This window comes from Channa argus, chromosome 7 (assembly GCF_033026475.1).
Source record: "Channa argus isolate prfri chromosome 7, Channa argus male v1.0, whole genome shotgun sequence".
NCBI classification, from domain to species: Eukaryota; Metazoa; Chordata; class Actinopteri; order Anabantiformes; family Channidae; genus Channa; species Channa argus.
Window position 1 is genome coordinate 5,166,147 of NC_090203.1, and position 12,393 is coordinate 5,178,539.

Genomic DNA, 12,393 nt, shown 5'->3' on the forward strand with positions numbered 1-12,393 from the left:
GATGTTTGTGTGTTTGTGTCTGTGGCAGGGAATAACCCATTTATTTGCTCGAACAAATACCAATGGAAATGACTGGAATCGCTATTTTTGCACTAAACACGTTTACGAGCGTAAACAGAGTCATTGGGGTTCAAGAGGCTACTTTTCAGTTTCTCTGCAGGATTTCACTCAGACTGAATCTCTCACTTGTCTGAGTCTACTTCTCGTTTTAGCTGCGAGTCAACAGGATGTGTGCCAAAACCACAGCAGTGTCAGAAGAACTGTGCGCCTCTTTCAACAGGTTGCACTTGTGTCTGTCATAGTCAAATGAGAAAGCAGTTAAAGAAGCAGATGCCTGTGGATTATTTGACAGCTTTAACTTCATCTCACATGACGAAAAGCCTCTGTCTGGGATCGTTCCTAGGCTGCCCAAAAGCATGTAGGATGTTCCTTTTGTTTTGGCAGTAATATTTCACAATAGCATGGCTTGTCAGATGCGGCCCAAATAAATAGGGGTGGGCTGTGGTAAGAGGAACAGGAAGAGAGGAGCCGAGAGGGAAGGTAGCAAGTCAGACAGAAAAGGCGAGCACTTGCCACATTGAAATGTAAAACTCTTCATTGCAGTGTTTCTCTTCCCCCTGAGATATTGACAAGGCAAGTGGCGAGCGAAAAATGACGTTTTCACCCTGCGAGGACGTCAAGAGATGAATCTTTGAAGGGAGAAATTTCAACAGATCAAGGTAAGAATGAAACTGCTGAATTTACATTTGCCGCTTGGTACACAAGTTCACTTACATGACTAAACAACCGCATTTGGTAAAATATACAACAGAAACATTAGTCTCAAGAAGTCAACATCTGCCCTGATCGTGTGTTACACTGCTGACTTACAATTGGATTTTCTTTGGCTTAAACATCTGTAGTCAACATGCTAGGACCTGCCAAACTAGTTTCTCAGACATACTTAGCAAGTGAAAGACACAGCTGCTCTACAGCCGTGGATTCCATGCCACTTTAGTACAGATACGTTTGATTTTTTTCTCAGAAAAATTAAGAATGGGCTCCCCAACGTACTCGATCTAACTTCTGATTCTGTGTATTTTGATGTCAGGATTTACCAGCTAGAATAATGGACTGCCCAGAGATCAACACTGAATTGACAGGAGAGGGACTGCTGGAGCCTCTTGTCATCACAGAGGAGGGAGACATAACTGAGGGAGTCGCTGAAAGAGGGGGAGCTCTGTACAAGGAAGAAGCTCACACAAGGGAGAACGAGAAGGAAGAAAGTATAGAACGTAAAATGGGTTTTGAAGAGCAGAATCTGGGAAAACAACAAGCCAACACAGCGGAGAGCCAAAAGGACCCACCAGAGCAAACTGAAAGCACAAATGATGGACAGGACGTAGAGAATAGTGAGACTACTGGGCAAACAGTCAAAGTGATGGGGATTAATGAAAAACCTGAGAAACCACGTGACACGGAGGAAAAGGACACACAAAATGACCCTCAAGTGGACACAAAGAGACTACATTTCTCTGAGCAACAAACCGAAGGGACGCAAAGCCAAGAACAGGATTCAAAAAAGGTGTGTAAACTTTCGTTTTAGCCTTTTGTTGAGCACACCTTGTGTGTGCACACCTCACAGCAACTCACTTCGTAGGTTAAACATTGAATAGTTTTTGTTTGTATTGCTGTTAACTTTGTTAACCAGCCGCCCTGTGAGGAAAAAACTATCTTGAGGTGGAAAAACAGCAAGCAGCCTTTTGTTACTGAGCATGTGGGAGTACAGAGGAGCTGAGTGAATTCTTTTGCTGCGGCAACAAACAGTCTGAGGCCACTCACTGAGAAACCTTCCCTCCCTCTCTCATTCTTCTTCTGCCACCTACCCGCGTTTTCTCAGGCTCACCGATTAACCCCCGAATTCCCGGAGGCCCTGTACGAGCTGGTCTGCACCCTTCAGGAGGGGAGACGGCTCAATGACCAGCGTTGCTCCTTCAGGATGGAGGGTGGGATCAGGAGGCGGAGGTGCCATTCCGAGCCCAATGCCAGCAAGCCGTCAAACAGAGGTGGGGACACTTTGAGAAGTTGGATTGTGTTTTGTGGTAGTGAGATGATGAAACCGATGCAGCTGCTTTAAATATGTTTTCGTGTAGTGATGCTGACTCATGTCGGTCAAGGTGAAACAAAATGAAACTCAGCAACTGAACAATCATTTAGAACTTGTGTGACTATTTATGCCTCGGTGTCTCCGCTGAGAACTCCCTGCATCTGACCATCCAATCTCGGTTATCTCATTTATCCACAGTTGTCTTTTCCTCCATGACTTCGCTGCAGAAAGAGGAGTTTTTTGACCTGGTAGCCACCGCCCAAGCTCGCCGACTGGATGACCAGAGGGCGCAGCTCGAGAGGTCGGCTCCCAAACCAAAATCCAGGAGTTTTAGAGGCAGCATAAAGCAACTCTCTTTTGTGAAAAAGCCTGCACCCGTTCCCATGCCCAAAGAGGATCTTTATAATATGATTCTCACAACGCAAGTGAGTAATAGAGAACTAGTTTGAATGTTTTTATCATGGTATGAGGCGTTACCAACTTTGTCCTTAAGAAAAATCTAATTTTCTCACAAGTCACAACAGCTTGCGAAACTTAAGAACCATGTCAACGTCAGAGACTCACTTCACTCCAGGCATTGAATTTCCCACCCACTTTTATTCCCAACACAGGCCCAGGGCAGGCTGGAGGACCAGCGCAGCAGGGCTCCCGGTCCCATGGACGATGACGACTTTTTCTCCCTGCTCCTGAGGGTCCAGGGGGGACGCATGGATGAACAGAGGACTGAACTCCCATGCTTGCTGCAAACCTGAGATGGAAAAAAAAAAAACTGTGGTAGCTCTCCTAATGTCGTAGCCTTTTTAATTCGATTTCCTGCAAAATTAAAGCGGGTTTTATTGTCAACTTTAACGATGCTTTGTTACTCCTCTAGTGTTGGTTAGCTGTTGAAATTGTAGCAAAAACGCTAATATTTGAGCAAAAGGGCTTTCAAAATGACTATTAGCAATGTTCCTGAGGAGATTGTGAAGATTCTAGTTAATGTTTCCTTCTTAATTCCTAGGGTCAGTAGATATGCTTTAATATTGCCTAATATAGAAATGTATTGAATGTCTGCAATGTTGAATGTTTTTGAATGTGTGTTCCTCTTCTTAACATGGAAGTGGCAGTCTACTGATTTCTGTTGTTCTCCTTATTTGTAGAGTAGACTTTAAACACACCAGGGATGATAGTGAGGAGATAATAGCTCCACGGATGCACATTGCTTAACTGTATTTGGAGAAATCTCCTCCAAAAAATTAATAAAATGTGTTTCTGAGCTGTTGCAGTTGCTGCAAAATTTGTGAGCTAAATACAAAATGCATTTAACACAAGGATAACGTTAGAGCGTATTTTTTATTTTTTTGCAAATCAAAAACTCCGTATCATTTTAGCAGTTTCAGCGTCAATTATCGTTCCCCTGCTAGGTTACATTACCGTGATAAAACTCTTATCTATCTTAAACATTCTGCTTCACAAAAATCAAACCATGCACACAGAGTGAGATTAGTGTATGATGTGTCATTTAGGGAAAAACAAATGAGGACCAAGATCATGGTGTCAACTTGTCACGGAAGAATTGGACTGAAAGCTTTTGATTGTTGATTACAATACAGCTTTTATTTGTAGGTGATTTACAGTGCTATAGGCACACAGTGTTTATAACATCGTTACAGCATATTCAATGATTTTAATTCATAAACATCTGAAAATAGTCATAAACTGTTTAACAGCCAGTTTAGTAAAACATTCAATGTGTTTTGTGACATAGTCACTGTGAAGAAATTCCTTAAAGGTTACAGCTAAATTGAACAAATGTGGGCCTCAAGAAAAACCCTTCTGGTTTCCAGAACCTAATACCCTTGCAAAAATACCTCATGGTATAATGCAGGGCCGCAGTGTCTGATCAACCAGAAGGGGCCTCGTGAAAACTTGCCACCCCTGCACCCAGCTCAGAGGAAAGCTTTCTGAGGAAATTCTAGTTGGTCTGCACAAGGAGGTTAAAGGTGTCAGGAGGGCGGCTTATCACTTCCTCAAACAGAGCGAGTGTGAACATAGCAGCACTCTGACCAACGTCGTTGTCAACTAAAAGAAAAAAAAATGCTTCCAAAGTTAAGTGCTTTTGTTAAAATTCTAGTTTAACTTTAGATGCAACATCAAAGGCTATGATGACTTGATAACATGTTGTTTTTGGCGGTTTGGTCCTGTGACCTGCTATTCTCTTAGTCTGATTCTAATCAAACAACATTTCAAACAAATAGGAGAAGAAAAGGATGTAAAAACAAAACAAAAAAAAACTTTTTACTAACATTGTGAAAGATTCTCTCTAAAAGCAACCGCCCAAGCAATCAGATTAAAGGTGACTATTGGCACATGCAGTGCATGCTATAGTTAGGTCCAGCTAGCTGGTATGTTCTTTCAAAGAGCAGATACTAAATAGGTCAAGTGGTATTTGCCATTATTATTAGTATCATCGATGTTGTTTCAGATGGCTACTTGAGAGGTAGTAAACACATAAACACACAAACACAAGTCTACGAAACCTTCACTGATTTTGAACTTGCTTCTTTTGGTTCTAAGTAACTGATGATGTCATCTGGAGCAGGAAATATTTTAACATAGAGAAGTAAAAGGGAAGTTTCAAAGCATTAAGCTACATTAACACCCTAAACTAGATAGATATAAATAGAAAGCAAATTAAAAATTGGTGAAGTTGCTCTTTAAACCTGCAGTCTAACCGTACTCCGGAGGTTTGCTACCACAGAAATAACTGAAATAATGTATGTTGCATGTATCAGAGTCCCAAACTTATAAAAAAGTTTCATAAATGTCGTCAGCATGACCATTTTAATCTATCTTATTTAATCAATTAATCGTGAAAATAACCCCAAGTTTATCGAAAACATCATTGATTATTATATACATATATATTTGTATTTCATTTTTTTTTATACTGTAGCAATGAATGGTTTCCGTGCGGCGCCGCTATTTCAATTACGTCACTGACCACCTGATTCAAATATATGATTTTTATACAAGGATGGGACAAAAGGTGACGAAGTTATGGAGCATTTTAAACTGTGTTAAACGTATGTTTCTGAAGTATCTGTCGTACAGTAGTACAGTGTATACTCTTAAAGTAAAACTAGTACGTTGTGCTTTTTTAAAATGTCTTTATTTAAAAACGTCCTACGTCATCCCGTAGGATGTCTCCTTCCGCTGTCTCTTGACAGGAACGTCACAGTCTTATCCTGCTCTTACAGTCCCAGACCAAAACAAGGATGTAACTCACAGGGAAGCGCTGGATTGGGATCTGACAGATAGACGATTAGAATCTTTTGAGGAAACAACACGTCTAGTCAAAGGTGGGTGTGGGGCTTAAATAACTTGTGGAGCCTTTGGTGCTAGACTTTAATTTTTAGCTGTCTTCTCTTGTGCCCACGCTGCTTTGCTTTAGTTTCTCCCTTAGAAGTTCAGATTCAGATCTAGTTTGTTGGATTTTAGGCGACTGAGTGCATTTACGTGGGCATTTAACCTGAGCGCATTTCATTTTATGCTACGTTCAATTCCACTTTGTTTATTTGAAAACTATATTTAAAAGTGAAATGAGAGTATTACAAGATACATTTTTAGTAATGCATGTGCGGCGACCTGCCTCATCTAGAAAGATCCACCTATTTATTGCATTACAAACTGTTTAAAAAAATGAAAACTAGTTAAATGCAACGTTCGATTTATTTTCAGTTGTTTATATATATGTTTATAATGACCAAAATTAATCTGACTTGTGCTTAGATGCTGTTCCTCTCCCTGCTATTCTCCTTTGTGCCTCTAGAGGGCGACACCTCACCAATCACCTGCTACAATGACCGAGGGGACGCTGTTGATTGGTATTTAATTTTTAACTGTCTTACCACTTTTTTTTTTCTTTTGTTATAACCCAGGTATCGTGCGTTGTATAAGGCTGAAACATAAATTTGAAAACCTGTGTAGGAAGTCCCGTCAATCGTCAGTGTAAACAGTTGCCACACATCTGTGTATTTTGTTTGTGTTAGGTTCTATATGTACAAGCTGCCTAAGGAACATAGCAGAAAATCTCCCAAAGAGGAGGGTGAGATGTATTTACTGTTGGAGAAAGGGAGTGAAGGATGGACTGAAGGGAAAGGGACAGTCAACGACACCACAGGAGCCCTGGGAAGGACTGTTGGACAGCTGTACTCCCAAGGAAAGGTCTGCTTCCATTATGTTTTTTTTTTTTGTCTATAATTAATTAAACAAAGTTTGTTTTCCTCTATACACCTTTCTCTTATATTTGCCCTGTAAGAGAACTATACATTACTTAAGCATCGTTAGTAGTAATAACTTGAAAGTACATCCAGACATCAGCAGAAATAGAATATCATAAGCAAACAGTTTTTTTTTGCTTGCTTCTATTTTTTTTGCTGCAGTCACAAGACTTCTCATATTATAGAAGTTATGAAATTTAGTGGTAAGCACTTTTTAAAAGAAGTGTCTAGTAAAACCATTTTATCCACCGTTTGTTATGTCCGAATGACAAACTGAGAATGAGAACTGAAAATGTGTAAATTTATATGCAGTCTGTTTTTCTGTCACACTGCAGCTGTGAGAGTCTTATGCTATAGTTTCAAAAATATAGCTCATACAAAACATCTCCACAAATGTACTTTAACTTATCAAAGCTCTGCTGTTTTATTTTGTTAGTGTTTATTTTATAATATACAAATACCCAACATAGAATACTCACAACCCAATTCAAAAAGACACAAACTAGGCTCACAACAAAATTTATGAACAGTAATAGAATAAAACACTATTAATTGAGAAACAATTAATTAAGGCCACTCATAACCACATGATGGATCCTTCTTTTATTTTAGTTTCGCAGCTCAAATTGCGCCTGTGTGTGTCCAAGGATGATAGTTTTTCATTTCACTTAATAAAAACAAAAAATCTCTGTCCTCTCCACAGAACAGTGAGGTAGCGTACATCCTTTACAATGACCAGAAGCCACTTGAAGACTTTGGTGACAGATGGGTTGACAACAGTGGAAGCAGAGGGGGGCACACAAAAGGTGAACAACAGAGCTGCGGGGCTCTAATACCCTAATACTCCCATAGCCCGGACAGGCTGTAGAAGATTTGACTTAACACAGAAAATCAGTAAACAGTGGCAAATGCGCCACATACAGTATATTATGACAACAGCAGGTGAACAATAAGTCAAGCTAGTAGGTGCAGCCAGCTAAATTAATGTAGTCAAATACAACAGACCTGCAATTAATTCTGACTTTAAGGTTGTACTGTTTAATAGTTGATGAAACTGTAGGTATTCCATGCTTCAGAATTATCATCAAGTCTATTCAACACCTGTCTTAACCAATCAAATCTTAAACAAAAACGAAACATTATAACATTATTGAAGTGAGAATTTATGGCCTGTGACACTGGGCTGCATTAGTTTGAGCTAGATGTCCCTTATAAACGTGCAAAAGTGGATGTATTGTTGATGTGTACAGCCACAGATTAGTCAGAGAAATGCATATAAAACAAACATAAAAATATTTATTTATAACATTTTAGAGTTCAAACGACAGCCACAAAACTTTCAAACAAACCTATGAATAAATACTACGATTTTTAATGTAATTTGAGGTTATACAATAGTTGGAAGGGAAGAACTGAAAATATATAGTGCAGTGTATTAAACATTTTTATAAGTAAAAATAAACTGTTACTGATATGAAAAAAATAGTGTCAAATCCTGCTTCATCACATTGCATGTATTTTGTAATTGTGCTTGGAACAGTAAGTTTCCAACACTATGTTGGATGTTTTCTACTGTTCTGTCTCATCGGGACTCAAATTGTTTGTGTAATCACTTACAGATGGAATCCGAGCAGATTGTCATGAATTTAAATCTCCTGTGATTATGTAGAAATAGTGTAGTTAAGGGGACTTAGTTTTGATGTCATTGAACCATCTGGAAGGTCTTGTATTTTAGTTTCTTTCTTCTTCTTTGTTTTTTTTTTTTTCTTTTTCACTGACAGTTGTCATCATTTCTCTGTGCTGCAGGTGTGGTGATGCTAGATAAAAACCAGGGCTTCTGGCTGGTCCACAGCACCCCTCACTTCCCCGCTGAACGACAGGCAGGAGAGTATTATTACCCCAGCAGCGGTGTGACCAATGGGCAAAACTTCATCTGCGTTACCTACCCGCTTGACCGCTTCCAGACCATTGGTAGGACTGGTATTCTGCCATGTGACAGACTTGTTATAAAAATGCAGTTAACACTCTATTAGGATGGTTAAGTGGACGGCCACGTGAGTGAAAAAGAGAAGAAGCGGGCCGCCCATGAACACTCAAACGCTGTTTCCTGCCTGCTAATACAGTACATTAACATGTTTTAATTAACAATGAGCTTCAATTGATGAGGAGAGTTCATTTTTTAAAAGCCAGTTTATTTAACAGTGCATTACAGAGCTGTTGTAGCCTTTCATATGTTGTCTATTGAATAATAATTAACCGTATGATATATTGTTTTGCAGATAATTTGCAGATAATTGCATATAATTCACCATATCAGTCATCATCATCATATGATTCCCCGCTAACATAATGAAGGCCCTTCAGTGAAGACAAAGGATAAAACCTGTAATGACATTTTAAGAGTTTCCATTCCAAGCTTCAGCATGTTTTAGTCCTGGTTTCCCATGAAGGTTTAGGCCTTTTTTCTGAGCCGTTCCCATGAACATTCCTCAAGATCCCTAAACATCAGTCATTTGTTGTCACAAAATGGAAAACTACTAAGATTGATGTTCAGCACATCATTTCTATCGTCTGCACCAGCATGAAAACATTACTGCCTTTGTGAAGCCTTAATGGGGAACTTGTGCGATCTGTGTAGGGTTACATTTCGTCTTAGAGGGAATCCTTGTCTCATCCTAACAAGGATTTCTTCACATTGTTGCCCTGTCATCTCTGAGCACTTAATAATCGACTCAGGTATTGACACGACAACAACAATCCTAATCCAAGATAATCAGTGTAAACAGGTGCCATCACCATGTCGCCGCGCTGCCTCTGCAGTTACCTGGCAGACCCAGCAGTTGGCACAGTTGCTATGGCAGTGCCTGGGGTCATGTAATTAGACTGAGGTATGTAACCATAGAGATATTGGCCCTCGCATTACAGCAGCCATTTGTTCCATAAGTTGCAGCAGGGAGACTGTGAGCGTGTCCGAGGTGTTTTTGCCTCCTCGCGTTTCATTTAGGAAGCACCGATGAGGCAAAAGTGAGATTTAACACTACTGTCAGTTTTTTTCACAGCAAGTCCATGAATACTGCCCATCCATTATGCATAGACTAGTGTGTTGTCAGAAACAAATGCTTGGGTGTTTTTTGATTAGCTCAACTGCTCACTTTGAATGCAGATCGAGTACTGAAATATTAAGCGGGTTAACGCTGGGCCCATGAAAGCTCAATGAACTGCAGCTAAAAAAAAACATGAAAATAGAGCAAAACCAGTGTAGATGAAGGAAACAGCCAAATCAGTCAATATGGTTGTTTTTATTCCATTTTAAAGCCTGTTTTTCACAAACGCTGTGTATTTGTTGTCATATTGATAAAAGCCATTGCACAATAACAAGTCAGCTGACAACAGTGGTGGCGGCTTATTTTAAAGCTATTTAAATCCTAAGGAAAAGATGAGGATAATTTCCATCCAGTAGTCATTGAGATATTTTATTCAGGAGAGAGAAAATCAGGAGATGACCACGACGTTTGGATTTCTTTTCTGGAGATCTTGTAGATCTGTACAAAATGATAGGGCAATCAGTCCAGCAGTTCGTACAATACCCCAGTCTTGTTCAAAGTTGTTAATCAGCCAACAGACTCACACCACCATCCCTAGAGCCATCCAGCTACCGTGGCTAAAAGTGCTTTGATTGTAGTTGTTCAAATCTTGTGATGATTTGCTCCTTTTCTCATCCAAATCTAAGTTGGATTTATTTGAGGTTTGAACTGGACGGATAAAACAAACTATCTGAAGATGTTGAAGACATTTAATAGACTAACTGATGAATCAGTTCACTGGAAAATAACAGACGTATTAAGTTTTGATGCAAGTACACATCAGTTTTATTTTTAATACATAATAAAGGTAAAGTAAGCTTGTTTTGTCTTTAGAAGCATTTTCCTTAAATCTCCTTTGTTTTGGGCCTCAGGAGAGCAGCTGCAGATCAATCAGCCTAATGTGTACGACTGCGATGTCCCAGAGTCCTTGGCGTCCCTGGTTCCCTCACTGGCTGAGGTCTGTGAGAAAAGACATCTGTCCGGTCACATCTTTCCAGATGTCAAAAGTGTATCCAATCGCAGCGTGACTCTGACCTCAAAGGAGGGAACCGACTTCATCAGCTTTGCCAAAGGAGCCTCTTTTGACAATGGTACGACTTTCCAGAAAGTATTTTGTTGTAGTGGTCTCGCAGCATTTAATCCTGGTATAGTTCACATACAATGTCTTTTCAGATCTAAAATGTCCAGTTTGAGCATGACGAGCTCTGATTTATGTTTTTCAAATACCCCTTTAATCATATTCCCTTCGGTTCTATCTTTCTGTTTTCTTAGGTCACTTAAAGTTTACAGGCAATAAAGTAATTCAAACATGTTCTTATCTTTCCTGTCGCTCTGTTTATTCAGACCTATATCATGCCTTTGTGGCCCCCACCCTCAAGTCTGATCTCCTGGTGCAGTTCTGGGTACGCTCCACAGGCGTCCTCGCTTCTGACTGTTCACTGGGCCGGAAGGTCCTGGACATCACACTCATTAATCCGGGGCAGACGTTCACCTTCAAGGCCAGTCAGGATCACTCTAAATGGGCGGTCAGCCCCGCGGCAGCTGAGCAGGGGGGAGGCTGGGTGTGTGTGGGAGATATAAACAGGAACGAGGCAGAGGAGAAGCGAGGGGGAGGCACAGTGTGTCACCAGGACCCAGTAGTGTGGAAGGCTTACCGGGCTGCAGCTCTGGAGTGTGAGGCTTGTGAAGGTGGGACCATCCAGTGCTGACGTCCTACTGGATCCAGATGGGACGGGGCTGGGCCTGAGTAAAAGCTCTGAGTGGTACAAACACTGATTTTTAACATGTAAATATCTGGTTTGGAGAGGTTTTTTATTTTCTGAATCCACTTTAGCAGTTTGTGGCTTTAGGGTAAACCACAGGTGATTCGGACTTTGCTTTCATCCATGTGCATAATGCTCCACGTGCTGTATGAATGTAGCTTTGCAGCTTGGAACTAAAACTAAAACTGCACATTCAGCTGTCTGTCCTGCTGTTATTTGAGTACCGTAGAAACTGTGATATTAGATGTAATGAATGCAGCGTAAGTTAAACACACGAAACAAGTTGCACACACACGCTGTATTTTTAATTATTAGCATAGTTACAAATGTCAGTTTCTAACTTCTGGAACATCGTGGTGTTGTTTTGTCTCTCTAACACTGCAGTTTGCACAATGTGTGTGAGGACCAATGTCGCTTGAATTAAAATTGAATCATAATTTCCTCTCTGAAAGGTGTTTAGGTTTTTAACACTCAATACTCACATTAGTGCGGTTAGTGACAATTACTTCAGAGCGTTTAAGGCGCAACAATCACCTGTTCATTAAGTTGTTCAGAGTGAGTTTCAGATTGGTTTCTTTGGAGGGTTGTTACATTATTCTTTCTGGATTTATTCCACACAGCACAATGCTGGAGCGGGACAAGTAGTCAAATGTGGCAGGAAGCAAAAGGATTTGTGTGATGTTCTGTTCATTTTTGAAAAACAAAAGTCGAAGTGCCACTTTACATGAAAGCTCTGGTTCAAGTGTCTTTGCAGCTGCTGGTTTATGTTTGAACTGAAACTGAATAGACAGTGTTGTCTTAGAAGTGCTGCCTCACTGACTTTCTGTTTAAATTACCATTCGATGGTTCTGGGGTAAATTCCCAGAGAGAACAACGCACAGTGCATCATTTAGCACATGCACACGTTTTACTGACATTATTAAACCACAGACCGTAAAACAACATTTTGGTGCGAGGAATGTTTTTAATACTTTGTTTAGAGAAGGTTTGTGTTCTCAAGTGTTTCCGATGTGTTTTTAATAACATATCCCAAACTATTTTGTATGTATTGCATTTACACATCAATACCTTGATTTTGCTTAAAGATGAAAGATGCTGGCTGCCATGTATTTGAATAAAGAGACTAAAACAAACGTGCATTTAGTCACTGATGTATATTCACCTTGCTTTGTTTTGTTTGCATGAGGACAAATAGAAAT

General features: G+C 40.1%; 2 protein-coding genes across 2 annotated transcripts; both read left to right on the forward strand.

Moving 5' to 3' along the window:
- Nucleotides 1-447: 447 nt before the first annotated feature.
- On the forward strand, nt 448-3,341 carry LOC137131075 (uncharacterized). The gene is made up of 5 exons (XM_067511886.1): nt 448-719; nt 1,091-1,564; nt 1,880-2,045; nt 2,285-2,511; nt 2,698-3,341. The coding sequence occupies exons 2-5, from the start codon at nt 1,109-1,111 to the stop codon at nt 2,836-2,838; spliced, it is 990 nt and encodes a 329-aa protein (XP_067367987.1). The 5' UTR covers nt 448-719; nt 1,091-1,108; the 3' UTR covers nt 2,839-3,341.
- A 1,927-nt stretch (nt 3,342-5,268) lies between these two features.
- dnase2 (deoxyribonuclease II, lysosomal) lies at nt 5,269-12,327 on the forward strand. The gene is made up of 7 exons (XM_067511885.1): nt 5,269-5,427; nt 5,858-5,952; nt 6,118-6,292; nt 7,052-7,154; nt 8,155-8,319; nt 10,304-10,522; nt 10,776-12,327. Exons 2-7 carry the CDS (start codon nt 5,858-5,860, stop codon nt 11,138-11,140), a joined length of 1,122 nt encoding a protein of 373 aa, XP_067367986.1. The 5' UTR covers nt 5,269-5,427; the 3' UTR covers nt 11,141-12,327.
- Nucleotides 12,328-12,393: the final 66 nt, after the last annotated feature.